Here is a 24,977-nt window from a genome sequence, read left to right on the forward strand (position 1 = left end):
GAAGCGTCAAATTCTGTGAAATTGCTTATATATAATGATATGCTTCAAGTATCTAACATAACCATCAATCGATCATAGCTTTCGCAGTAATTCTTTAATCAAAAGCAGCGATTCCTTGCTCATTAGTGTTATTATTTTCAAGATCGTCTAGTGATAACAACGAAAATTGAAGGTATGAATTAAACAAAAATTGAAAATAAAACTAACAAAAACCAACATACATGTTTACTTAAATTCGGATATAGTGCAAAGTAACTAGTTTTTAATCTAGGTCCGATAGATGTCATTGACGCTATTTGGTTGTCACTAAAGCCCTGTAAATCCAATGCAGAAATTATTATACCGCTGCAACTTAAGTGTTCATTAAAAACCAAAAGTTCATAATTTTAAACCATGATATCTCGAAAACTGAACTATATCGACATATAATTGTTAAGGCTTTTAACAGACTCTACTACAGTCCGTTGTTAAATCGGCATGTCTCTAAATTCCGAACCAACAAATCACACAATTCTGCGAAATCGTATAGCAAAAGGGAACCAACACACCCGCACACTTGAGAAACATTTGTGCCAATAGGTTTTCTTTTACTTTATGGAAATCTGATACTAAAATATTCATATATATCAAAACCAACATATCAAAGCCCTTCTAACATTACAGGCGGAGCTTGACGTTAACAATGTTTTTAGTTGCGTTTACAATTATCCCAAACTTGAAGCTAGAAATGTCTTTTGTTTTGTGTAATCGTGTAAAATATTTTGTGTAAAAAAAATACACAAAAGTGAAAAAGTTTCACTCTCACACTCTTTTCTACCTCTATTCCATCAGAACCAATTTCAAGTACCAAGCTCTCGAGAGAGTGAATAGGCCAGGCCTGCTAACTCTTACAACTGTAGACGCTCACAATAAATCTTTTATAAGTGGTTTTCTGAATTATATTCGGTCCTTCGTAGTAAAAGCGACTTTTTTTGGCTTTTTGACTACTACAAAAACGTAATAAAGGACATTATGTCTTATTGTTGTTAGTTTTATTACTTATAATTCTATTACTCAGGAACCAGAAAAAAATACTCCAAAAGTACTTCAACTGTTTTTAACACCCCGCATAAATATGGAAAATACGATATATTCCCACAAGGATCAGTTCTTGGACCTACACTGTGGAATGCTATGTACTATTTTTTTTTATTATATTTTTTTTTGCGTCAAGGAGAAGTGGAATGCGTACGCACTGACCACAATCCGGCATATTCCTAGATATCTTGTTCTACCCCGGGACTACGTTAGTATTACATCGGTGTGACCTGTGTCCAGGTCCCGTTACTGTAGTAGTGGTTAATCTTGCCCCTCATCTTGGTGTAATGCATGTGTTTGCTGCAGCTGTCTTCTGTCAAGATCTACTTTTTTCAATCTCAGGATCTTTTTAAGCAAACATTTTTACGCGATCCCAGTTTGTTTTGTTTTCGGTCATTTTTTCTGTCGCCGTCCTTGAAGAGATAGTACCAACTTGCGCTGCTAGTGCTTCTCATTCGGGTTCTATTTAAGTGACGCTACGCTTTTTCTTTGCTGTGTGTTTATTGTGTCGTTTGCGTATCATTTGAGTCATTTCAGTGTCATTTCAGGTTCGCCAGAAGACAATAACTTTTTTTTTAAGATTAATATGCTCTCAATGTGCACATAAAATGAGTTCATATTAATACTTTAACATAAGGCCTCTTCTTTTGTAAGCATGTCGCAAAAGAACAAATAAAATAAGCATTACTTTTGATGACAACTCTGAACAAAATTAAGATTTTATTAGACTTATATGTGCAAAAGATGTAATAAAATTTAAAGTTAAAATTTCGAAAATTAGTAATAATTTTTTGCAATTATTAGTTAACTGGAAATGTGGTGTGTACTCCCACAAATCGTTCCCAATAGACAAATTTTTAGTCTTGGCAACCATGTGATTTAAGCTGCTTATTAGTTAAGCGATTTAAAAAAAGAGTGGACTAAATAAGAAAGCAGTGTTGTTGTTTCATATGTTATTTTTGAAATAATCAGTTGTTCTTTTGTGATATGCTTACAAAAGAAAAGGCCTGATATTAACACAATGCTTGTTTGTAGATATTGTGGTTCTAAACATAACGTCTAGAAAAGGCAATAGGAAAATTTAAAATACAACACTGAGAAAGTGGATTAGGGCATGGCAACTACAAATCACAAAGAAACAATGCAGAGCAATTTATATATTTCCACAAAATGTATTTATAGTAATTGATTGATTTTTTTTAAGTAATAAATATTTATAACGCAAAAAGTTTTAAATTTAAAAATGATAAGTTTTAGAAAGAAGAACGACGCATGCGTGTCATTGAAAAAGAGAGAGCATAATATTAACTATTATAAATGCCCAATCTATAAAGATATATATTTGACAATAACTGCTTAATAATACAAGAAATTCTTGAAATTCAAAAATTGAGGATTTGATGGGTTAAAGAAAACCCATTTCTTATTTTATGAAATACGAATTTTTGTCGTAGAGAATTTCTCTACAATTCCTCTCCCTCCCTTTCAAAAAGTGGAATTTTTCAAATATTCTTTGAAATCTACTTGAAGGATAACCTGATTTTTAGAAATATGGAACAACCACTTTGTTTTGAGAAAGAATCAAAGGATTTTGAAGCATAATGTCGAAATAGAAATATACATATATTTATTGGTAACAAGTTTGAAAATATGATATGATTTTAAACTTTCGAAATCTTAATTATTGAAATTTAACACATTTTTACCGGAGATCCACAAATTTAGAAGAAAAACAAGTAACCGATTTGAACTCATCAGCCTCAAATTAACTGAAAACCGTTGAAAAATCAAAAAACAGAAATAAATATTTCATTCCTGCCATATAGTATAATCGTAAAAATGTTTCTTGTGCAGCTTAAAAAGTCCATATCTCAAAAAATGAGCCATATCGAGATATAGCGTGATTGAAAAAATAGTCGATTTTATCACAGTCCATTAATAAAAAGCGACAACCAGGCAATCGTTATCTTACCGATTTTTGTATCGTGTAAATGCGGAGCCCACGATTAAAGTTTGTCATACAAAACTTCAAACTGAAAATTATTTTGTTAGTTCCGCAAATTTGTATTATTCCCGCCATTCCTTGTATTTTTAGTTTAGTGCTTGGCTTGCATTTGTATGCAGTGGTAGTGGTAGTGGCGTCGAATTTGCTATTAACAAAAATTCTCTATATTTTTGAAAGAAATTACGTGGTTTTGTTCAATTTTCAAGATGGTGAGCACATTAAGCAAAACTATTATAATGAAGTTGTTATTATTAGTAATATTAAATATTTACCATAAAAACTTCCGATAAATTCGTTGACACTGGCGTTCTTTTTTTTTCAGCGCTTTGGAAAAAACAATAAAATGCAACAATACGTTCACTATAGGGTTCGCGTCTTGATACAGGACTCACGTACCTTGATCGGTACATTCAAGTCGTTTGATAAGCATATGAATTTGATACTGGCAGATTGTGAAGAGTTTCGTACTATTTCTTCCAAAAGTCCAAAGTTGAAGGATCGTGAAGAAAAGCGAGTTCTAGGTTTTGTGTTACTTAGAGGTGAACAAATTGTGTCATTCACCATAGAAGGTCCGCCTCCTCCAGATGAAGGATTACCACGTGTGGTTTTCCCAAAAAATACTGCAATCCCAGGTGCTTGTCGCGCAGCAGGTCGTGGAGTTCCAATTAACGCGCCAACACAGCCAGCAGGACTTACTGGACCTATACGCGGTATACGCGGTCCACCACCGCAACATTTGGTTCCAATAATGCGTGGCAGACCTCGGGCACCTCTGATGCTAGTACCACCACCAATACGTGGTCCTCCACCGCCAATTCGTGGTCCTCTACCTGTGCGTGGCGTACCACCACCAAACTTTTTGAGACCTCCACAATGAAAATATGCTTAATGTATTTAATACTCATATGCATTGAATAAATAAAAAATTTTTTTTCTCTATTTTACTTTTTTACTTATTACATCGTACAAAAGAAAATTAGACATAAACTGTAACTACACCCACAATCACATCCCAAAATACTTTGCTTACAAACTGGGTAGTGAAGTTTGTAACTGTAATATGAGGAATAATATTAATAAAACCGATTTTTATAATAATAATAATAATAATAATTCAGCATTTCAGACTTTTTCCTCTTTTCAAAAATCTGGTGCAGCGACGGCAAATGTTTTGAAAAGCTCTTGTCCATTATCAGTATTTTTTGTGGTTCATAGTCTGGTCCGTCGGAATATTGTTATAAGTTGGGGAATTGTTTCAAAAAAGTTTAACAATATTCTTATATTTTTGTTCAATGAAATTGTTTACTTTAATATCCGCTTGTGATGTTATTTTTTTTGTTTTTTGTTTTTTTTTTGGTACATCAATATATGATTATATGTAATAAGTCGCACATGTTGTCCCTGACTTTATATATACTCTTTTGGAGCAGCCATTTTGGAGCAGCCTGCACGATTTTGGTGTTGAGCAACTGGGGCTATGCTATGCAGACAACCCTGTTATAATAAATATTTATTTATTTTTATATTATATATATTTATTAGTATTTATATATTTATTTATATAAATGTATAAATTAAAAATCTAAGATTATTGGTTACTGCGGCAAGAGTTACACACCTTGACACCTAAGTCAAAACAGTATTGAAACTGCTGCGTGAATCATTTAAAGCTTAAATAAATGTATATATAATATACATTCTGTGTATAAATTATCCGGAAATTAAAGATAGCTGCATAATTTCTTTCTGTGAGTTGCCAAGCGTCTGGTTACAACAGCTGTTTGCGGAAACACACTTCCAAGTGCTTCGTAATGGCAGAAACCTATTCTTACGCCAGAGTTTTTTATAAAAAAATTATTGCATATGATGGATCAAATATTGTACCTAACTAATAAAACATCGTAAAATCACCACTTCAAAAAGGACGTCTCAAGTTGACTGCGACAATAGAATATATGAAAAGAACTGAATGTTTTACTTAAATAAGCTGATAAAAAAAGTTTCAAGCTTTGGATCAAGCGTTGGAATTATTGCATTACAACCGATGGGCCTAACTTTGAAAATTAAAATCAATACTATATTTATGGATATCGATAAGAACTCCCAAAGGGAACTATTTTTTACATTAAAAAGTATATATAAAGTCAGGGACAACATGTGCGACTTATTACATATAATCATATATTGATGTACCAAAAAAAAAACAAAAAACAAAAAAAATAACATCACAAGCGGATATTAAAGTAAACAATTTCATTGAACAAAAATATAAGAATATTGTTAAACTTTTTTGAAACAATTCCCCAACTTATAACAATATTCCGACGGACCAGACTATGAACCACAAAAAATACTGATAATGGACAAGAGCTTTTCAAAACATTTGCCGTCGCTGCACCAGATTTTTGAAAAGAGGAAAAAGTCTGAAATGCTGAATTATTATTATTATTACTATTATAAAAATCGGTTTTATTAATATTATTCCTCATATTACAGTTACAAACTTCACTACCCAGTTTGTAAGCAAAGTATTTTGGGATGTGATTGTGGGTGTAGTTACAGTTTATGTCTAATTTTCTTTTGTACGATGTAATAAGTAAAAAAGTAAAATAGAGAAAAAAAATTTTTTATTTATTCAATGCATATGAGTATTAAATACATTAAGCATATTTTCATTGTGGAGGTCTCAAAAAGTTTGGTGGTGGTACGCCACGCACAGGTAGAGGACCACGAATTGGCGGTGGAGGACCACGTATTGGTGGGGGTACTAGCATCAGAGGTGCCCGAGGTCTGCCACGCATTATTGGAACCAAATGTTGCGGTGGTGGACCGCGTATACCGCGTATAGGTCCAGTAAGTCCTGCTGGCTGTGTTGGCGCGTTAATTGGAACTCCACGACCTGCTGCGCGACAAGCACCTGGGATTGCAGTATTTTTTGGGAAAACCACACGTGGTAATCCTTCATCTGGAGGAGGCGGACCTTCTATGGTGAATGACACAATTTGTTCACCTCTAAGTAACACAAAACCTAGAACTCGCTTTTCTTCACGATCCTTCAACTTTGGACTTTTGGAAGAAATAGTACGAAACTCTTCACAATCTGCCAGTATCAAATTCATATGCTTATCAAACGACTTGAATGTACCGATCAAGGTACGTGAGTCCTGTATCAAGACGCGAACCCTATAGTGAACGTATTGTTGCATTTTATTGTTTTTTCCAAAGCGCTGAAAAAAAAAGAACGCCAGTGTCAACGAATTTATCGGAAGTTTTTATGGTAAATATTTAATATTACTAATAATAACAACTTCATTATAATAGTTTTGCTTAATGTGCTCACCATCTTGAAAATTGAACAAAACCACGTAATTTCTTTCAAAAATATAGAGAATTTTTGTTAATAGCAAATTCGACGCCACTACCACTACCACTGCATACAAATGCAAGCCAAGCACTAAACTAAAAATACAAGGAATGGCGGGAATAATACAAATTTGCGGAACTAACAAAATAATTTTCAGTTTGAAGTTTTGTATGACAAACTTTAATCGTGGGCTCCGCATTTACACGATACAAAAATCGGTAAGATAACGATTGCCTGGTTGTCGCTTTTTATTAATGGACTGTGATAAAATCGACTATTTTTTCAATCACGCTATATCTCGATATGGCTCATTTTTTGAGATATGGACTTTTTAAGCTGCACAAGAAACATTTTTACGATTATACTATATGGCAGGAATGAAATATTTATTTCTGTTTTTTGATTTTTCAACGGTTTTCAGTTAATTTGAGGCTGATGAGTTCAAATCGGTTACTTGTTTTTCTTCTAAATTTGTGGATCTCCGGTAAAAATGTGTTAAATTTCAATAATTAAGATTTCGAAAGTTTAAAATCATATCATATTTTCAAACTTGTTACCAATAAATATATGTATATTTCTATTTCGACATTATGCTTCAAAATCCTTTGATTCTTTCTCAAAACAAAGTGGTTGTTCCATATTTCTAAAAATCAGGTTATCCTTCAAGTAGATTTCAAAGAATATTTGAAAAATTCCACTTTTTGAAAGGGAGGGAGAGGAATTGTAGAGAAATTCTCTACGACAAAAATTCGTATTTCATAAAATAAGAAATGGGTTTTCTTTAACCCATCAAATCCTCAATTTTTGAATTTCAAGAATTTCTTGTATTATTAAGCAGTTATTGTCAAATATATATCTTTATAGATTGGGCATTTATAATAGTTAATATTATGCTCTCTCTTTTTCAATGACACGCATGCGTCGTTCTTCTTTCTAAAACTTATCATTTTTAAATTTAAAACTTTTTGCGTTATAAATATTTATTACTTAAAAAAAATCAATCAATTACTATAAATACATTTTGTGGAAATATATAAATTGCTCTGCATTGTTTCTTTGTGATTTGTAGTTGCCATGCCCTAATCCACTTTCTCAGTGTTGTATTTTAAATTTTCCTATTGCCTTTTCTAGACGTTATGTTTAGAACCACAATATCTACAAACAAGCATTGTGTTAATATCAGGCCTTTTCTTTTGTAAGCATATCACAAAAGAACAACTGATTATTTCAAAAATAACATATGAAACAACAACACTGCTTTCTTATTTAGTCCACTCTTTTTTTAAATCGCTTAACTAATAAGCAGCTTAAATCACATGGTTGCCAAGACTAAAAATTTGTCTATTGGGAACGATTTGTAGGAGTACACACCACATTTCCAGTTAACTAATAATTGCAAAAAATTATTATTAATTTTCGAAATTTTAACTTTAAATTTTATTACATCTTTTGCCTAATAAATATATATAAGCTTAATAAAATCTTCATTTTGTTCAGAGTTGTCATTAAAAGTAATGCTTATTTTATTTGTTCTTTTGCGACATGCGTACAAAAGAAAAGGCCTATTTTACAATATAATAATATCATGCTAGATAAGTATTAAAACTGATCAAGTCGACTTATTATAATAAATACAAAATTCAATTTTCTTTTTGGCTATTATTACGTATAAGATATACCGGTAAGACTCATCTAGTACTGAAAGAGATTTCAACAGCTGTTTTTCATAAGATGCTTTATTCACTATGTTTGTTATTGCAAATACATATACGATATATTCTAGAAGAAGCATTTATGATATTCCAAAAGTGATGCCGATTTGTTTCAATCGGACTTAATCTTGTTTTTTTACAACTTTGAAAGAAATAATTACGGCTAATGACAGATATAATAGATATTATGTAGAAGTCATTAATGAATCAAACGATTTATTTGATTCTAGAATAATTTTCGAATATATTCACCACTACTATTTGGTGAACGATTTCGTTATTAAAAAGTAATTGGAATTGACTTTTCGCACCCCGTAATATATTTAGAATATATTAATGATAGTAAAAACATATAAATAAGTAAATGTAGTTCAAAAAGTCCAAGTATAGATATATACTTTCTAACGAGTATATACAGCAGCCTTCGGCATTGATTATATGTATGTGTGAAACATAACATTATGTACAATGTGTTTATAATGATTTAATTAAATTTTCATTAAATGAGAGATACAAATCCTTACAAGATAGTATTCGGATACAGATCTTCCCAACAACAATAAATTAGTTTCTAATTGACATTGAATATATCGGCAATGATTCGATGTGGCTTTGGTTTAATTATATTATAAGGAATGCATGAAAACATAGGATGTATGGTAGATGAGTAGTTCTCCATATGAATAATATTATTAAGAAGATAGATAGTTTCACATCTTTGTAGCCAGGTTCTTTGAATTAAATATGGAATTAGAAATTCATGGAAAGAGTGTGATGACCTTCGTTCGTTCAACGTCACTCCAAAATATTGCTTTCTAAAATATGCATCCTTCCTTAAGGCGAATTTTCAATTTTGATATTCGCCGATTATTTCTTATGGAGGCAACATAAAACAAATAGAGAGAGATCACCTAATTACAAGTGGTCGGCTTTTAGTTATATCACTTTCAGATTGAATTTGATGGGCTGGACGAATTTGAAACAAAGAAAGAGGTCAATGGCATTCCCAAACGTTTCGATGAATGGTATCGCGATGATGTAAGTCTTATTTACAATTGTGAATGATATACTTCCATTTCTGAAAAAAAGTTATTTACTTGCTACAAGTTCTTATGAAGTTTAAATCAGTATTTTGGTTTAGATTTAATATTAGCGTTTGTAAGAGAGAAAATGCAATGAAAAGATGACAAACTTGAAGAAAAACAAACAATGTGAGCAGGAAACGTTGATAAATATTTAATTCAAAAGTTATTAACTCCTATTTATTTGATATATATTTCATAACTACAGGCTTGACAGTATGGGACAGTACAGTAATATTATATGGAAATATATGGAAATAGTGTTATTTCTGATCTATAAACTTTTTTGTCAATATAAGTACTATAGCTTATGTTTAAATATCAGTGATATGGTATCTGTGTGAAACTCATTTCCAAAATGATTTTTACATTCTATTCAACCCAATATCTACCGAAGCGGACTGTCTTGGTGACCTCATATGTTTTCTTATAAAGACACTATAAGCAGCCTGTACTATATTAGTCCTGGTATTGTACCAGAATTCCTTATTAAATATATTCGATTTGATTGTAGTGCTTTTACTCGTATTGACATCACCTTTCTTATATGGATTCCCTATAAAGTATATCCAACGTTAAATAAGTGAAACAAAAGTATCATTTCGCTTTGTTGTGATAATTTACTTGCCCGTTAATTGACTCTACTTAACTTTGTGTCTTTTAATAGAACCTGAGGCTAAGAATGTCACCATAGGCTTCTCTAGTATAACTCTGTTTCTCTTTATTAAAATTATAATTAATATTTATATCAAACTACTGTTTGTATTACTCGAGAGAGTATACGTGTATTCCATTTATTATTACGAATAACTTAATAAAATATGTAAAGAGTTTATAAAATATATTTTGTTAATTTTGTTTAATTTTGTTGAATAATATTATGATATTATTCGCAGGGTTCTTCTATATGAGAAGTGGTAAAGTGCAATACATCATATTCATGCTTCACAAATTCACAAATTTTCTCAATCTCTGTTGTGCGTAAATCTGTGTACTTATCTATAACAAAAAAAAAAACAAAAAAGAATATAATAATAATATATATTTATTAGTTTTATATGTCAGTACTTACTTCTACGACGGCAAAGCAAGCTGTACAAATTATACAGCCCTTCTCCCATACGATTCTTTTCGTTTTGCCTCTTAATCCAGGCAGCTCTTATCTTCGAAAGATTTTCCTCCATATCAGCAACCTCATGACAAACCTTAACAAAAGCACGCTGAAAGAAATCCAACTCATTTTTCATTGACAAAATTGAGTTGGCGATATCTCGAGTTATAGTCACTAATTCGGTCTTCATATCACTGATGCTCTGTACAAGTTTTTCATTCATGCTGTTGATATCAACATTCGCCAACACTGAAAAAATCATAAAAGTTTTATTTATATATACCACATAGGTTGGAATGCAGAACAATGTCATACTTAGCGCATCCATGGAATTGATAAACTGCTCAGAGGTACCGTATTTTGGATGATCCTTTAGAAAATCTTTCATAAAATTTTCATAAAGAACATAACGCTGAAGGGTTTGCTGGAATTCCGTACGGAAAATCTTCAATGTTTTGATGCTGACTCTATGTTCCTCTGATTTGTCTTTCATCAATTTCTGCTCTAGGGCGTGCTCTTCGATTATAAGGCGAGTTGTTTCTTCCTTTTGTCTTAGTTCCTTGAGTTTCGAGGTGCATTTAATGAACTTCTCTCTCAATAATCGTTGATCCGCGCAGATTTCTGCATTGTGGTGTGCATTCATTATGTCGTACCGCCGATTCTCTTCCATCTGCGCATTTTGAGCTTCTACCAACGTATTATATTCTCTCAGGCAAGATAAGTAGAACGTTTGAGGCGTTTCAACAAAAGCATCCTCGTTAGGTGGTTTTCTTTGTATTTTTTGTAATTTTTGTAATTTTTGTAATTTTTGTAATTCGTTAGAATAAAATTTATTCAACTATACTAACTGTCAATACTTACATATTGTTTTTCTTATCGGATTCCTTTGAAACTATATATTCCGGAATTGCAGTAATAATATTACTGTCCAGATTACCCACCACATCAAGCATGTGTATTGGCTTTCTACGTGACATTTTCGCAAGTATTTGTAGAAAATATAATCATATGATTTCTGTACGTTTTCTAGGACAAAATATATGAAACTAACTTCATATATAAAAATTTTTATATGTAAGAATTTGTTTTTATTTCACAGCTTACTTTTATTCCGAATTGATTAAAAATTTTAGTTTTAAATTTGTTAAATTTTTGGTGTGAAAAAAAACTTTATAAATTCTTGAAAGTCACATTAGGTAGTTTCCAAAGGTTTCCAGAGCGGTTTGTCTGGTTTCAGTTCTTAATTTGTGTACTCTTTAAAGATAGCTCATCATATCCATTATCTCTTAATTGTTTAAGGTCTTTTCATTTCTGTGATATAGAAGGTAGGCGAGTTCAACAAAAATTGATTTTAAAATGTCAAATTGCTTCTAATATTTTCTCTTTAATATATAATAATATATTTTATTTTAATATATTATATATGTTATATATTTCTTTAATATATTTTGTTGAAGTTCTGTTGGTATATGACTGTTGCAATTATTTTATGGCCGATTGGATTTTTGAACAAGAATATAGAGATTCACACCTCTGACGCTATTGTATTATTGAAAAGTGACTGCAGGATGTAATCGCTCATCGCTCTAACAGTATCTCACAAAATAACTGTAAACCGGAATATTAATTATAAAAATATGGTTTACATCTCATCTGTACAGTTGTGGAGGATCTGATAGCAACTTGGTAATAGGAGATATTTTAAATATTATTATCTTATCTCATATTACCATATAAGGAATATAATTAATTCAAGTTAAGAAGAAACCACAATTATTTTTTCATATGAATATTTTCAATCATGGTTGTAACCCGGATGCGGTATAGGCGTTTAAAAATAATTTCCTTACACAAAATGACTAAAAAAAATATTTGACTTGATAAAGTTCTGTTCAAATATCCTTTATGCCTGAATATGCACATAGTCTCGATGTGGATCCATTACGAGGAATGGGGAACCCTTGTTCAATACATTTTTTTTACTTTATGATACTTTCTTCGAAAGGTAGTGTCTTATGAATTTCCACCTTGGCCACGCGAATAAATTAAGTAGAATTTTACTACCAACACATTTATTTTTTAGTTTTTCATCGTATATATAATCCCAGACGGAACAGGACCCATCGTATATTTTAATTTGATCATATTTTATTTATAAATAAAAACGTTATTTTTTTGAAAACTTGTGATTAAATCGCCTAGGCCGTACTTTTAAGAGATGTTTTATTTCAAATTGAATGGAAACAACCATAATTTGATTCATGGAATCAATTTATTCGATAGATAACTTTATGGTATCAATAACAATTGCTATGATTTTAGTGTGGAAACTTTTTACACAGTACAACCTTGATTTTAAATTTTCATAACTAATTTCAAGTACGTATAACTTTGTTTTTTGCTATAATACCAGAGCTGATGCAACGTTCCATTGAAGTTTAAGTTAAATGGCAGATCAATAACTAAACCAGAATTTTCAAAAAAGCTTAGGGCATTTTAAAAGATTATCGACTATTGTATGAGTCAATTTGTCTGATAAGACGAATTGAATATTCTATCAAAACGAGACGGTTTAATATAAAGCTAAATAACAAGATTGAGTTTGATATTTATTAAGTAATAAACAGAATAGGCGAAATCGATTGCACTTGAAATTGATTTTAATATACTTTCAGAAAGGTATATATTAGAAGCTTACTTTAGATTCTTCACTGCTACATAAACAGCTATAAACGCCGCATACTCTAAATATAACAAATCTAAAGTCATCCTATCTTATGTCATATATCTCTGAACGAGATCAGTGGACACAAAAACTTATCCTTCGTTTGGACAACCCGAGCAAAGATGTTGCTATGAACTACATTAGTCATTCTCCAAAAATATATCATAGCAATCAATCCCTTTATCCCATAACACACTCTTGAATCGAATAAGCACTAATAAAATGGAAAAATTAGTCAATTTGTGCTATGACTGAGGAAATCTGGCTATTTATACACTAAGAATTTGGAAACTAATTAATTTGAATAAGAATGAAATTAGCAGTATGATTATTATGTTTAGACTAGTTGAGTCAGTGCACTTGAACACTTTTACTCTCTATTAACAGTGAGGTTTCTTCATAACCACTCTCTACGCTCTGTCTGGTTTATTGTTTATCACTTCCATCAGACTAAGCAATAACTGACTTCAGATCTGCATACTTTCCCGAGGAGCCTGTAACTATGCTGAGATTCGATAGCGAGGTGTTGGTAAACCTGTCAGTTTTCGTAAATAGTTTCTGGGCTCTATCCTTTATGTATTTTTTCATCTGATCAATCTTGAAGTCTCTGAAGATGCCATTCATCCTAATATACCATGGCACCATGGATTTCTTAGAGCCTGGGTTTGTGCAATTTCTAACTGGCGAATAGTAGTGCTTGAGGCTTTGCCTTGTAATTGATCATTATTTAAAAGGCAAACATCCACAGAGAATTTAAACTTTACCTGAGGATCTTTGCGGCCACTGCTAACAGTAGAAGGAGGAATAATCAGGTTTTTATCTATCGAACAGAGGTTTGAACTTGATTAAAATGATACGAATAGCTTTTAAACTTGGAACATATGTATTTTAATGCTGGATTTACACGAGAGCTTTTTTGTCATTTTAGCTGTCATGTTTGTAATTTGTAATTTTAGCTGTCAATTGTTGTTGCTTTCAATGCAAAATGAAAATTTTTGACAGCTGAAATTACAAACAAAACTCTCGGCCTAATTCAGTATAAAAAAACTTTTTCAATCTTATAAACATTGAAAATTATTCGTAAGTATTTATTTATTATTTACAGTTGAATTGTTTTCAAAACCATAAAAAAAATTTTAAACTACATCAAAGCTTTTTTTCTGTATTAAAAATTTTGGGTGATAATTTATTTTTATGGATTTGCAAGCAATTTAAACATTTGGAAAAATTCGCAATTCACAGTCTTCAAGTATTTTGTAAGCAAAATGAGTAAAAATACTTATCAAAAAAGTTCATCTACATTTTACTTTCAATTGCAGCGTCAATTTATTTCAAGTGAATTAAGTATGGAGCGTCGGTTATCGATAAATGAGGATGATAACGATGAAATTTCCTCTACTAGTAGTAGAGAGCTTTTAGAACTTGATATAAATCCCATAGAATTGGATGAATATGAACATGAATTGACTTCAGTAAGCAGTAGGAAACTTCTTGAACTGGATGTCGATTCGGTCCTATTAGAAAATGACGAAGTAGTTGAAGGTGAGGTGGATTTTTCGGAAACTATAACTAAAAGTGAATCTTTTAAAGATGACTTGGGAGTTGAAATCGTTTCAGTTTCTCAAAAAGTTGAAAATGTATCGCAACAGTCTCTTTTTAATCTGTTGGCAATCATCTTTAGTAAATGCAATATTATGTTTAACAGTTTGGGACCAAATTCATTTGATGTGTTCTATATTGCAACCGCTTACTTAAAAGCATTTGTTATGGGTATAATCACTATGGTTGAAGTACATGGATTTAAAGAACTAATTAGATGCATTAGAGATGCAAATATGAGAACACTAATGATTTATCCAGCATTACTATTCATGTTGCTGACTGTGACTCAAATTCCTTCCTTATGGAATAAAGTTTCCAAATGTTTAAGATGTATTCCTCTGACGAATTGGTTCATCTATACAGCAACAGAAGTTGAGTCCGTTGATGAAATTGGAGAACTTCAAAAAATAATTCAAAATATGAAGCAGGTCACAAAGTCAAACTTTGCCGGAGGCCCACTGTTGACACCAGTGGTTGGTGCAGTTATCGGAAATCAAATCTTTTTTTGGTTAACAAGTCCTGTGGGTCGTTTTGTGGCAGGATGCGCAATATTTGGCTTTGTAACAGAAGTATTATATGCTTGTATAAAGCATTTAAAGGGTAAAGTTTGTAAGCAAGACGGCTGCCGTCAATGCAATGATAGCCAATTCAAGTCAACAAAAAGATTTCACTGTATTAATTCGTAATCCAAAACATTATCCTTTTATTTTACTAATAAATAAACACTTTCAATATTTTTAATAACAGCACTTAAGGACGCTTTAATACTTATCAATAAGACGAAACATCTTGTCCACCATATACAATGACTCGAATGCCGCCATTATCCTTCTTCACAGCTGTGACTTTCGTGACCTTGGTCACAGAGTCTGTCGCTTTGTGATCAATTCCGTTTTAACGCTATAATTCCTCTCCTTGCACCGACTCCCAATCTAGCTGCACCACACCCATGCTCTCTGACTTAGCCAAACCTAGTGCACTAGTTATTATGCCTCTCGCTTACATCTCTCTCTCTTGTTTACTGAAATGAAGTTTTCACACTACTGTGGAAATCTTCTCTATTCATTCCTAAGAGATGGTTTAAATGGGTTCAAGTCTCACATTGTGGCTGTTGATACTCTCCACTGCAAAACAAAAAAAAAAAAAGAAGTTATAATGTCATTTGAGAATCCTGCCCACTTAGCACTTTTAGTGCTTATACAACCACAACGAAACTTAGTAGCTCACTTACATCTTGAGTCATGAATGCTTTGTAGTTGTTATAGAATTGTTGTTTCAGCTATCATAACGAATAAAACATTTTTAAGTAGTTATAGATAGCGAAAAAAAATAAAATTTATTAAAATATATTTAGTGTTGTAAAATGCACTAATATATATAATACTAATATTATAAGTAGTAATAGTAACTGTTAAAAAAAACAGTTTTAAAGGTGTGTCTTTCAGAAATAGAATTGAAAATTGATTTTACAGTATGACAAAAAATGTTATGTTTTTTATTATTTATGAAATTATTTTCAAAAATATATATATATATATATATATTATATACCTTCCTTCTGCTCAAAAAGTATCAGGATTTTGTTGTTTGTTAACTACTCCTTAAGTTAGACTTTTTCAAAAATTTCATTTTTGTTATGTTGGTACACCCTTTCTTGACATATGGTACAAATTTGAGCGCCATCTGTCATGTAGTTTGTTTACAGCAGCTGTTAATGTGAGACTACCTCAAGTGCATTTAGCGATTTGTACAATGGAAAATTCTTGTTATATCGATTTTTTGATCAAACAAGGCACCACTGTCAACGCTCAGGCACCGTATTCGCCAGATCTGGATCCGTGCGACTTTTTCCTGTTCCCGAAGCTCCAATTGTCCCTTCGTGGTAAGCGTTTTGAGTCGATTGAATCGGTAAAAGAGAAAGAACTAAAAGCCATACCTTCACGGGCCTACCAAAAATGTGTATGGAAGATTGGGTAAAGCGTTGGCATATGTGTATCGCTGCAGAAGGAGCATATTTTGAAGGAGATAAAATAAATTTGGATTAAAATTTGAATTTGTTTGTTTTATTTACAAAATCCGAGTACTTTTTGAGCAGAAGGTATATGATCGCCTATCTTTACCATTACTATTTAGTGTTCTTATGAAAAATCTAGAGTTATCAAACATCTCTTGTACATAAAATAATAGCTTCTTTATGGTTAACCGTTTCTGAGAATATTTCTTTAAAATATAGTACAAAAATATGCTTTAACCAGAAAATTGTCATTATGCCATATGAATGGCTGAAATGTTCAGAACTATGAAATATAATGACATATATGAATGCTTAATGCGTCCAATGATTTCAGTTTATTTTTAGTTTTTATTCTAAAATAAAATAAAATAAATTCAATCAATTTTATTTCAAAGAAGTCTATAATTTTAAAGTAGTTTGAGGTTGTTCTAGAAGATGTAGGTACGGCCGCCTCTTACAGCAACAGTAACATCTTAAAACAAGTGGCAAACATTTTTGTGTTGATTTTTTTAATAAAGTTCTTCAATAAAATAGATTGCATTTGTGTATTGAGTGCAACCACGGAACAACAGTTGCAGATACAGCATCATCTTAAACAGTCAGCAATAGCAACAGTAAGAGCAGCAGCAGCAGCAGCAACAGCAGTAAGAGCAGCAGCTCCTTAAATATCGGTAGCAATTTTCAAAATACCATCAGCATTTGTACAACAACAAAAGTACATGTCAGTAGCTAAACTCCATTATCTAAGCAATTGACTACCATAAGTCTTTTGCACTGTACATCGTTTTTAATAATTCGTATTCAAGTCATGTCACGGCCTTAAACCGGATGAATCTTTCCTACGTGGTGCACATGGTCAAGTTATGTGAGCGTTCTTCTTTTTCCACTAACTTCTTTCGCGCTCCAATCGCATTTTTTCTATAAGCTAATGTACGCGTGCGCCTGCGCCTAGATAGGCCCAACTCACAAAGTGGAAATGAACAACAGAAATTGGTGCAACGCTAGACACTGGCTGGCAAATGGGTCGGTATATTCGTGTGTGTTATTATTTCATTCCTAGAGGGAATTGCACAAAATGTTATGTTGGTCTAAATGTGAAGATAAAACTACAAAAAAAAAAAAAATTTACAGTATATGAAGTACAGAAAAATAATTTCATAGACGCTCATAACTACATTGTGTCAAATAATGGTCAGTTAGTGTTGTATGATATTAGGAGCTCATTAGAAAGTAGTTGGTACAATAGTTCAATTAAATTAAGTGAAGTTACGGATTCATTACTCATTCAATAATAATTATGTGTCGTTGCTTTTTATTATCGTTTATAAGTATTTTAACTAATATGTCTAAAAAAAGAGAATAACTCATTCATATCCCATAACTTTCTAATATTTGTGTGGCATTCTAAAAGAAAAGGAATCTTTGTGTTTCCTCCTCTACACTTTTTCTTTTCTGATATAGTTATAAATAATGATTTTATCTTACTTACTTGTTTAGTTACTCACTACAGATATGTGTTGTCCTTGCCTACATATAATAACCACCGTCAAACAGCTCGAACAATCGCTTCTTGTTGTCAGTTGATAGTATCGAGTACCCCACAAATCGTTGGTCACCTGATTCTTCCACCCAAGGTGCAGACGTTCTCTACCACACTTGTGCAGAAAAGCATTTTCTACACATCCAAGTAAGCAAAGTCAACGGATAACTATATTATTGTCACAATATAACTTATATAGGTCATCAAATTCCATCAAATTCGATACTTATTGCTAACGCTTAAAAAACCAAAGATCTTACGAAGACCTTTTCTCTCGAATGCTCCTAACTCTTTCTCATCACTGTTGGTGATTTTCCAAGCTTTTGCACCATATAGCGGAATAGGCATGATAAAAGATATGTAGGGCGTAAATTTTTTTCATTGAAAGAGGGGTGTATTTCTTAATTGACTATTTAACTCGATATAATATCTGTTGTCAGAAGTGCTTCTTCGTTGAATCAGTAGGTTGATGTCATTTACGTCACGCACTTAGTGTTTAAGCTGGTTCGCAAATAAAGAAAGTCTTTCACAACTTCAAACTTATAGCTATCAACAGTTTCATAAAACCCATGATGCTAAGGAAATTTCTTTGTTGACAGTAAATATTATGTGTTTTCTTCGTTTACCAACAGACCCATTTGCTTCGCTTGTTTTTCTAAGTTGTAGAAACGTCTAATCACCTTTTTATTTTTTAATAATATATCACTATAAAATTATAAGCAACTTAAAATTTACCTACCTATATTTGGTAGAAAAATTAATAACTCAAAAATACTGAACACAAGTGCTGTCAAACTGATTTAAGTCCATATAAAATATTTTAAGGAAAACTGTCGTTCACACCAACCAAACTTGTTTTAAAAAATATTAATTTTTTTATTATATTTTTGCGTATACTTTTTCATTACAAAAACATTTATATACATATAAGAATTATACAATCACTATATTCTCATGTCATATGCATCCAAAAAAATTAGAAACTATAAGTTCTTCCACTGATAGTATTGTTTTCACCTGTGTTTTTGGGTACGTTCACATAAAAACTCACCTGGTTCGTTTTGTGAGAACTATTTGTATATAAATCATCTCCAAAAGGGTTCAGGTACGTGCTATCTGAAAACATTTCACCAAGCTCAAATTTTGTTCTAAGCAGAATTGTAATATACAATATACAATATTGTTATATATTTTACTATTTTACTGGGTTAATGTGCCTGTGTGAACAGCGCTTTAGTAGAAGTGATAATAACTATTAACAGTCTTTCGATATCTTAAGCAGATAGTACTATTTATTTATGCATTTTTATAAAATAAGTTTCATACCATAAATACGTAGAAGCTAAATATCGAAGTGTTCAATAAATGTGCGGAGTGCCATCTATATGTCAATTATATAATAATAATTTCGAAACCATTTTCATGTTCCATATCTCAAAAAAACAATTAATTCTTAGTACTTAGTACTTAAATGGAAAAAATTAAACATCCCGTAATAATTAGTCATTGAAAAATATTTTCTAAAGCAATGGAAATTTACACCATTGGGTTTCATATCCACTTTTATAGAATTCATATATTTTTTCTACAGCATATTAGGTCTGTTCCACGAGCTACTCGTAGTAATTTCGAGTAATACTGTGTATACACAAGTGCATTCCACCAGCAAATTTTCGAGTAAAAGAGAACATTTGAGAAAGCGTAACATCCCTGTCGAAATTTGAAAATGCTATACAGATTTTACTAGTACTTTTTATTTCAAGTAAAATTTGTGTTGATGTATAAATCAGCTGTTTTGGTTTGATTTAAAATTTTTGGTATTGTTTATTTCCGCGACACTGATGTCCTCACCAAACTTCACACAAAGCTGTTCCATGAAAATTTGTATAAAGAGGTTAATTGGCATTTTATTTGTGTTACGCTCTTAGTTTGTACTTTACTTGTATTTTACTCGAATTTTACTACAAGTAACTCATGGAACAGAACTATTATATAAAACTCCTTGATATTTGTGGTGAAAACGTTGATAAAAAATTTTTAATTTTAACATATCTTCAAATCAATTTCACATCTTATATTCAAATTCGTTAATCTGCCAAACAGAATAATTTATATACTTAATTGACTTAATTAAAAAGTATTTCTTCAACTCTTCGAAGACGCAGATTAATATAATCAAGTCTTTTAAAAATAAGTGTCTAATAAAACTTAATATATTTACAATTTTTACTTGTAGAGATAGATTTGTACCATTCTTAATTTTCCAATAATCTATATTAACATTATGCTTTTATGCAATGCTACAAAAATTTTCTTTAAAATTTTAATTAATCAGTAAGAGGAAAATGCTTCAAATAAAACTTCTACTATCTACCATAAAAGCTAAACCACCCAGTAATAAATGATAGGGACCACTGCATGATTTTAGTATGAAAAATGCTGTGTATGAAATAAGTCAACTTAATTGCGGTAGTGTAAACGTATTGTCTTAACTTAATATTGTCTGTGTCTGCATAATCCATCTAGTGTATGAGTTTTTTTTTTTTAAGTTTCTTTGTTGTGTAGAAGTAAGTTTGACAATTCTTTTATGTTGTCTTCTACTATGTTACCAACCATTTCTTTTGTTTTTTGAGGGTGTTTAATGTTGAAGATATATTTAGGTGCTTATCTCCACTACTATGTTCGTGGTGAATTCGTTGTTAAACTGTTCCTATTTTTAAATTGAAGTGTGAACAGTTAAAATTGATAATTACTACCTTAGTATTTATTTTTACTAAAAGTTAAGTAATCAATTACTGGTCCACATCTATTCTTACTATGTTTACACTATTTAATCGTATTTAACGGATTTTTTCATTTATCATGATAAGTGTATTATACGGCGTTTACATTGGCCGAAAATGGCTCATTTTGGTCAAAAATCGAAAATGAGTATCGAATGGCTCATTCTTGCATATAAAATTTCAAGCACAAAAATGAGCAATTTTCTCACATTCTGTGTGAATGACGTTCGAATGCATTCCACATACGTTCCAAATGCAAAGGAATCCATTGAACATACCCTAAATGAAAGCTCTTCATGGCATTTTGACAGTTTGAAAAAGCTGTTTTTAACATATTTACAAAAAAAGGTAAACAAATGTTTGGTGGTTGCATTTTCTTGAAAACGATGCACTGCTGTTTAGAACTTTTACTTCCCAAAAAGTAATTAATCGAAGTTAAAAATATATTTTAAGTTTCTAATGTAAGGTTTGAAGGCATATTTAACCTTCATGCAACATTTTTTTGGCACAGGCCAAAAATCAAATCAACATGCAAGTTGAAAAATAGCTGTTGAAATGAGAACAAATGAAATAGAACGAATGTAAACACTTTCAAATGGCTCATTCAAAATGAGCCATTTTCGGCCAATGTAAACGCCGTATTACATTTAATAGTATTTGCTATACAAAGTCCACCAAAAATTATACAAGATCAAAATTTATAATCATGTTACACGTGTGATTTGTTTTTGATTTCTTAGAGACTATATTAGAGGACTATATACTAAAAAATTTATGGGTGTCCATGTTTATAAATTATAAATTATATTAAAATTTTTTTTGATGTAAGTGTATTAAGGCAAAAAAAAATTTATTTTAATGTTAATTTTTTCTTGCCGAAAGTGACGCGTTTTATGACGAAGAAAAACTATGTAAAAATTTGAAGGGTTCAAATAGAAATGGAAAGACAACAAAAATTTTAGTATATTTATTAAAATATAATTTAATTTAATTTAATTTAAAATTTTAATAAATTAACTAAAATTTTTGCTGTCTTCAAACCCTACTAAAACCCTACTATTATACAGGGTATTATTTCGGGAATTGATAGTCTTTGAAAATATTTGTTGGTTTTATAAATCTGTATATAATTGTTATTGTAAGATAATACTATTTAAAATTATATAAAATTTCCTTTCTATTAGTAGAATAGTTTAAAAAATAAATTTAAAAGAAAAACAAAAAAAATATATGTTCGTTATATATAAACATTTAAACTTATTTGCGTAAAAATTGCTAACTAATTTAAGTTAAGTATGAAGTGTAAACGTGCATCGCAGTGCTATTCAAGTAATTTTGTCAATTAATTCTTAACAAAAAATAATTATGAAAGGAAGCCTTGTTGTGGATGCCATTCACCGTAAACCGTTTCAATCAAAAAAGGATTTTTAATAATCATTCCTTAAGGTGTTTGCTTATCATCTACACAAACCAATTTTTTAAAATTTCCATATAATTATGCTATACTTTTTATTTATTTACTATATACCCAAACCACTTTATTAACCTGGTATTTTGGTTGTCACAAAATTGTGTTAACTGCAACTGAAAGGGCTTTGTGAAATGCTGCCAAAGTACTAAAACTCAGTACTTAGATAAATATTATTATGACTATGTTTAGCACTGTTTATATGAAACATATATTTGAAAAGGTTGGTTTATACAGTTGGAGATTCTAAAAGAGCAACAAAAAACGTCAAACAGGCCACATCACATTTCTATTTATATGAACATAAAGTTCTTGAAAATATACGAGTATATATCAATGAATTAATACGTATTACATATAATGTCTTGGCATTGTCAAGATCTGCATCTTCAAAACTTATAAAAATATGAAAATGTAGAAGATTAACAAAATATATAAATATATATATATATATATATATTATATGACGCCGAAACATGGATCACAAAAAAATAAAAAAAATTGAACTGACAGAAAATTAAGTTCTTCGAACTGTGGGCCTATAGAAGAGTGTTAAGTATTCCATGGACTGCTCACTGAACAAATGTCTCTGTATTCGAAAGATGAAATGTAAGGACCAGACTTATGAAAAATGATTTTCAACTCATAATTAATCTTAACTTTGGCTATGTAGCAAGGCGATCAGGAACTCTGGAACAACTGGTTGTAGAGAGGAAAATAATGGAAACAGACGACGAGGACGGTCGCCTACACGTTGGGTGTATCAATAACAACCTCTTCTTAGAAAAATGATGAGCGAAGTGATATAAACCGCGCAAGATCGAACAACATGGCGCACCTAACAAAAAATGTACATTTATAATATGTCACCACGCTCTGTCAAGAGCAAAGGATTGAGTAGGATAAACATGTATTGATTAAATTTAATGTTTTCCTTTTTATTTAAGTCATAATATATACGTTTTTTGTTATTTTTGTAATCAATTTAATTATTTTCCATACATTCGAGTGAAATACAGCCAACTTTTTTGGAACGAGTTAAGCCCGTTAATCGAGGTATGAGTGTATTTTTAATATTTCATGGAACTCGTTTGTTTTTGGAACGAGTTAAGCCCGTTAATTGAGGTATGAGTGTATTGATGTATTTGTATATAGCTGTATATGTATTTGTATATTTCGGAAAACGATATTGCTTACAACTATTTTAAGTTATTACTGAAGAGATATATATATATTATAATAGAATTATAACCTCTTGTAGGTGACTTATTTCATAAGTGTAAAAAATACTTAAGTAGAATAACAAATCCTTCTGCATAATAAATAGATTATTTATATATTATTTTCAATTTCATAATTTAAAATATTAAATATTCCATAATATTTAAATATAAATATATATAAAAATATAAATATATATAAATACATAGCACAGTAACTAAATTTTTTTGGTTTCTAAATAAAATTTATATAGTTAACAATTATATTTATTTATCTTTTTTTGTTGCTTTTGTATTTTAAAAAATTCATTACAACGTCTCTATAATGAAATTGATCAAACTAAATCGAGCAGTTTTTATAAATAATTTGAAATTATTTCATATCACTACGATTTGTGGTCCGTTTGCTTCTGGCTACCATGTTGACCGCTGGCGACGACTGGGCCGACCGGCATGCGACCAAACGACCGACCAACAAAAAAGGAGTAACAGATCAACCTGATCAGCAGGGGGCAGAAGCACGTTCTTCCACTGATCGGTGTGCTTAATGTTTAGTGCTCAATGCATAGTGTGCAATGTGCAGTAGGCAGTGCAATATAATAGCTCCAATAATATAAAATCTTTAAAGATACCTGCTTTTGCCAAGTTATGCTGCGAGTAGCGAACAATCTAAAATTATGTTTAATGATTATGGCCAGGATGCTATGGTCTGGCTAAGAGAGACCAAAGTGCAGTCAATAGCTTTTAGTCACAACTCCACCAGCAACAACAACAACAACTACTATACTAACAACACAACACTGGTACCTATATAAATGAAGGTAATAGCGAACTGTGGAAGCCGTTGGCAGTAGTAAAAATGTTAACTTGAAGATCATCGTTTCGCTTGGCCTGCTGCTTTGGCCTTATTGCAGTTAACTTTATATGATTTTTTTATGCAATTTATCTGTTTTTGTTTTTGTTTTTAATTTTTGTTTTTTTTTTTCTACATTTAAAAGCTAAAATAACTGAGGTTATTGATGTTGTTGTTGTTGTTGTAGTAGTTGTTGTTTTTGTTATTATTATTATTATTGTGGCAGCTGATGCTGTGACTGTGGCTGAGTTTGAGGTTACAATGTGGTTAAGACAAAATCGGAGCAATTGGTGGCAAAAGGTGACACGGTGGGACTATAAATAAAAATTTAATCAAAAATCTAATTAATTATTTGAAAAATTAAATATAAGTTTACATTTTGTATTTCAACTTTCCTGCATGAAAGTTGATCCCGCCCACT

At 31.0% G+C, this 24,977-nt stretch overlaps 4 protein-coding genes across 4 annotated transcripts; 2 read left to right on the forward strand and 2 right to left on the reverse strand.

The window, feature by feature from the left end:
• Positions 1 to 3,142: 3,142 nt before the first annotated feature.
• LOC119690037 (small nuclear ribonucleoprotein-associated protein B-like) lies at positions 3,143 to 4,021 on the forward strand. Its single transcript, XM_038105019.1, has 2 exons — positions 3,143 to 3,291; positions 3,405 to 4,021. Exons 1-2 carry the CDS (start codon positions 3,289 to 3,291, stop codon positions 3,957 to 3,959), a joined length of 558 nt encoding a protein of 185 aa, XP_037960947.1. The 5' UTR covers positions 3,143 to 3,288; the 3' UTR covers positions 3,960 to 4,021.
• Positions 4,022 to 5,692: 1,671 nt separating this feature from the next.
• On the reverse strand, positions 5,693 to 6,573 carry LOC119661827 (small nuclear ribonucleoprotein-associated protein B-like). The gene is made up of 2 exons (XM_038071328.1): positions 6,423 to 6,573; positions 5,693 to 6,309 (listed from the first exon to the last, which is right to left on the reverse strand). The coding sequence occupies exons 1-2, from the start codon at positions 6,423 to 6,425 to the stop codon at positions 5,755 to 5,757; spliced, it is 558 nt and encodes a 185-aa protein (XP_037927256.1). The 5' UTR covers positions 6,426 to 6,573; the 3' UTR covers positions 5,693 to 5,754.
• Positions 6,574 to 10,070: 3,497 nt separating this feature from the next.
• LOC119689265 lies at positions 10,071 to 11,402 on the reverse strand. Its single transcript, XM_038104057.1, has 4 exons — positions 11,213 to 11,402; positions 10,667 to 11,121; positions 10,313 to 10,600; positions 10,071 to 10,239 (listed from the first exon to the last, which is right to left on the reverse strand). Exons 1-4 carry the CDS (start codon positions 11,326 to 11,328, stop codon positions 10,127 to 10,129), a joined length of 972 nt encoding a protein of 323 aa, XP_037959985.1. The 5' UTR covers positions 11,329 to 11,402; the 3' UTR covers positions 10,071 to 10,126.
• A 2,824-nt stretch (positions 11,403 to 14,226) lies between these two features.
• LOC119689575 lies at positions 14,227 to 15,416 on the forward strand. The gene is made up of 2 exons (XM_038104433.1): positions 14,227 to 14,332; positions 14,396 to 15,416. Exon 2 carries the CDS (start codon positions 14,423 to 14,425, stop codon positions 15,362 to 15,364), a length of 942 nt encoding a protein of 313 aa, XP_037960361.1. The 5' UTR covers positions 14,227 to 14,332; positions 14,396 to 14,422; the 3' UTR covers positions 15,365 to 15,416.
• Positions 15,417 to 24,977: the final 9,561 nt, after the last annotated feature.

This window comes from Teleopsis dalmanni, chromosome X, assembly GCF_002237135.1.
Source record: "Teleopsis dalmanni isolate 2A chromosome X, ASM223713v2, whole genome shotgun sequence".
Classification (NCBI taxonomy): Eukaryota; Metazoa; Arthropoda; class Insecta; order Diptera; family Diopsidae; genus Teleopsis; species Teleopsis dalmanni.

Bases quoted from the DNA above. Each gene is read 5' to 3' on its own strand.
- LOC119689265 (XM_038104057.1), bottom strand. From the start codon at position 11,328: ATGTCACGTAGAAAGCCAATACACATGCTTGATGTGGTGGGTAATCTG. The intron at 11,122-11,212 runs GTAAGTATTGAC...AAAAATACAAAG, and splicing joins TCCGATAAGAAAAACAATAT to AAAACCACCTAACGAGGATG. The intron at 10,601-10,666 runs GTATGACATTGT...TGATTTTTTCAG, and splicing joins CAATTCCATGGATGCGCTAA to TGTTGGCGAATGTTGATATC.
- LOC119689575 (XM_038104433.1), top strand. From the start codon at position 14,423: ATGGAGCGTCGGTTATCGATAAATGAGGATGATAACGATGAAATTTCC.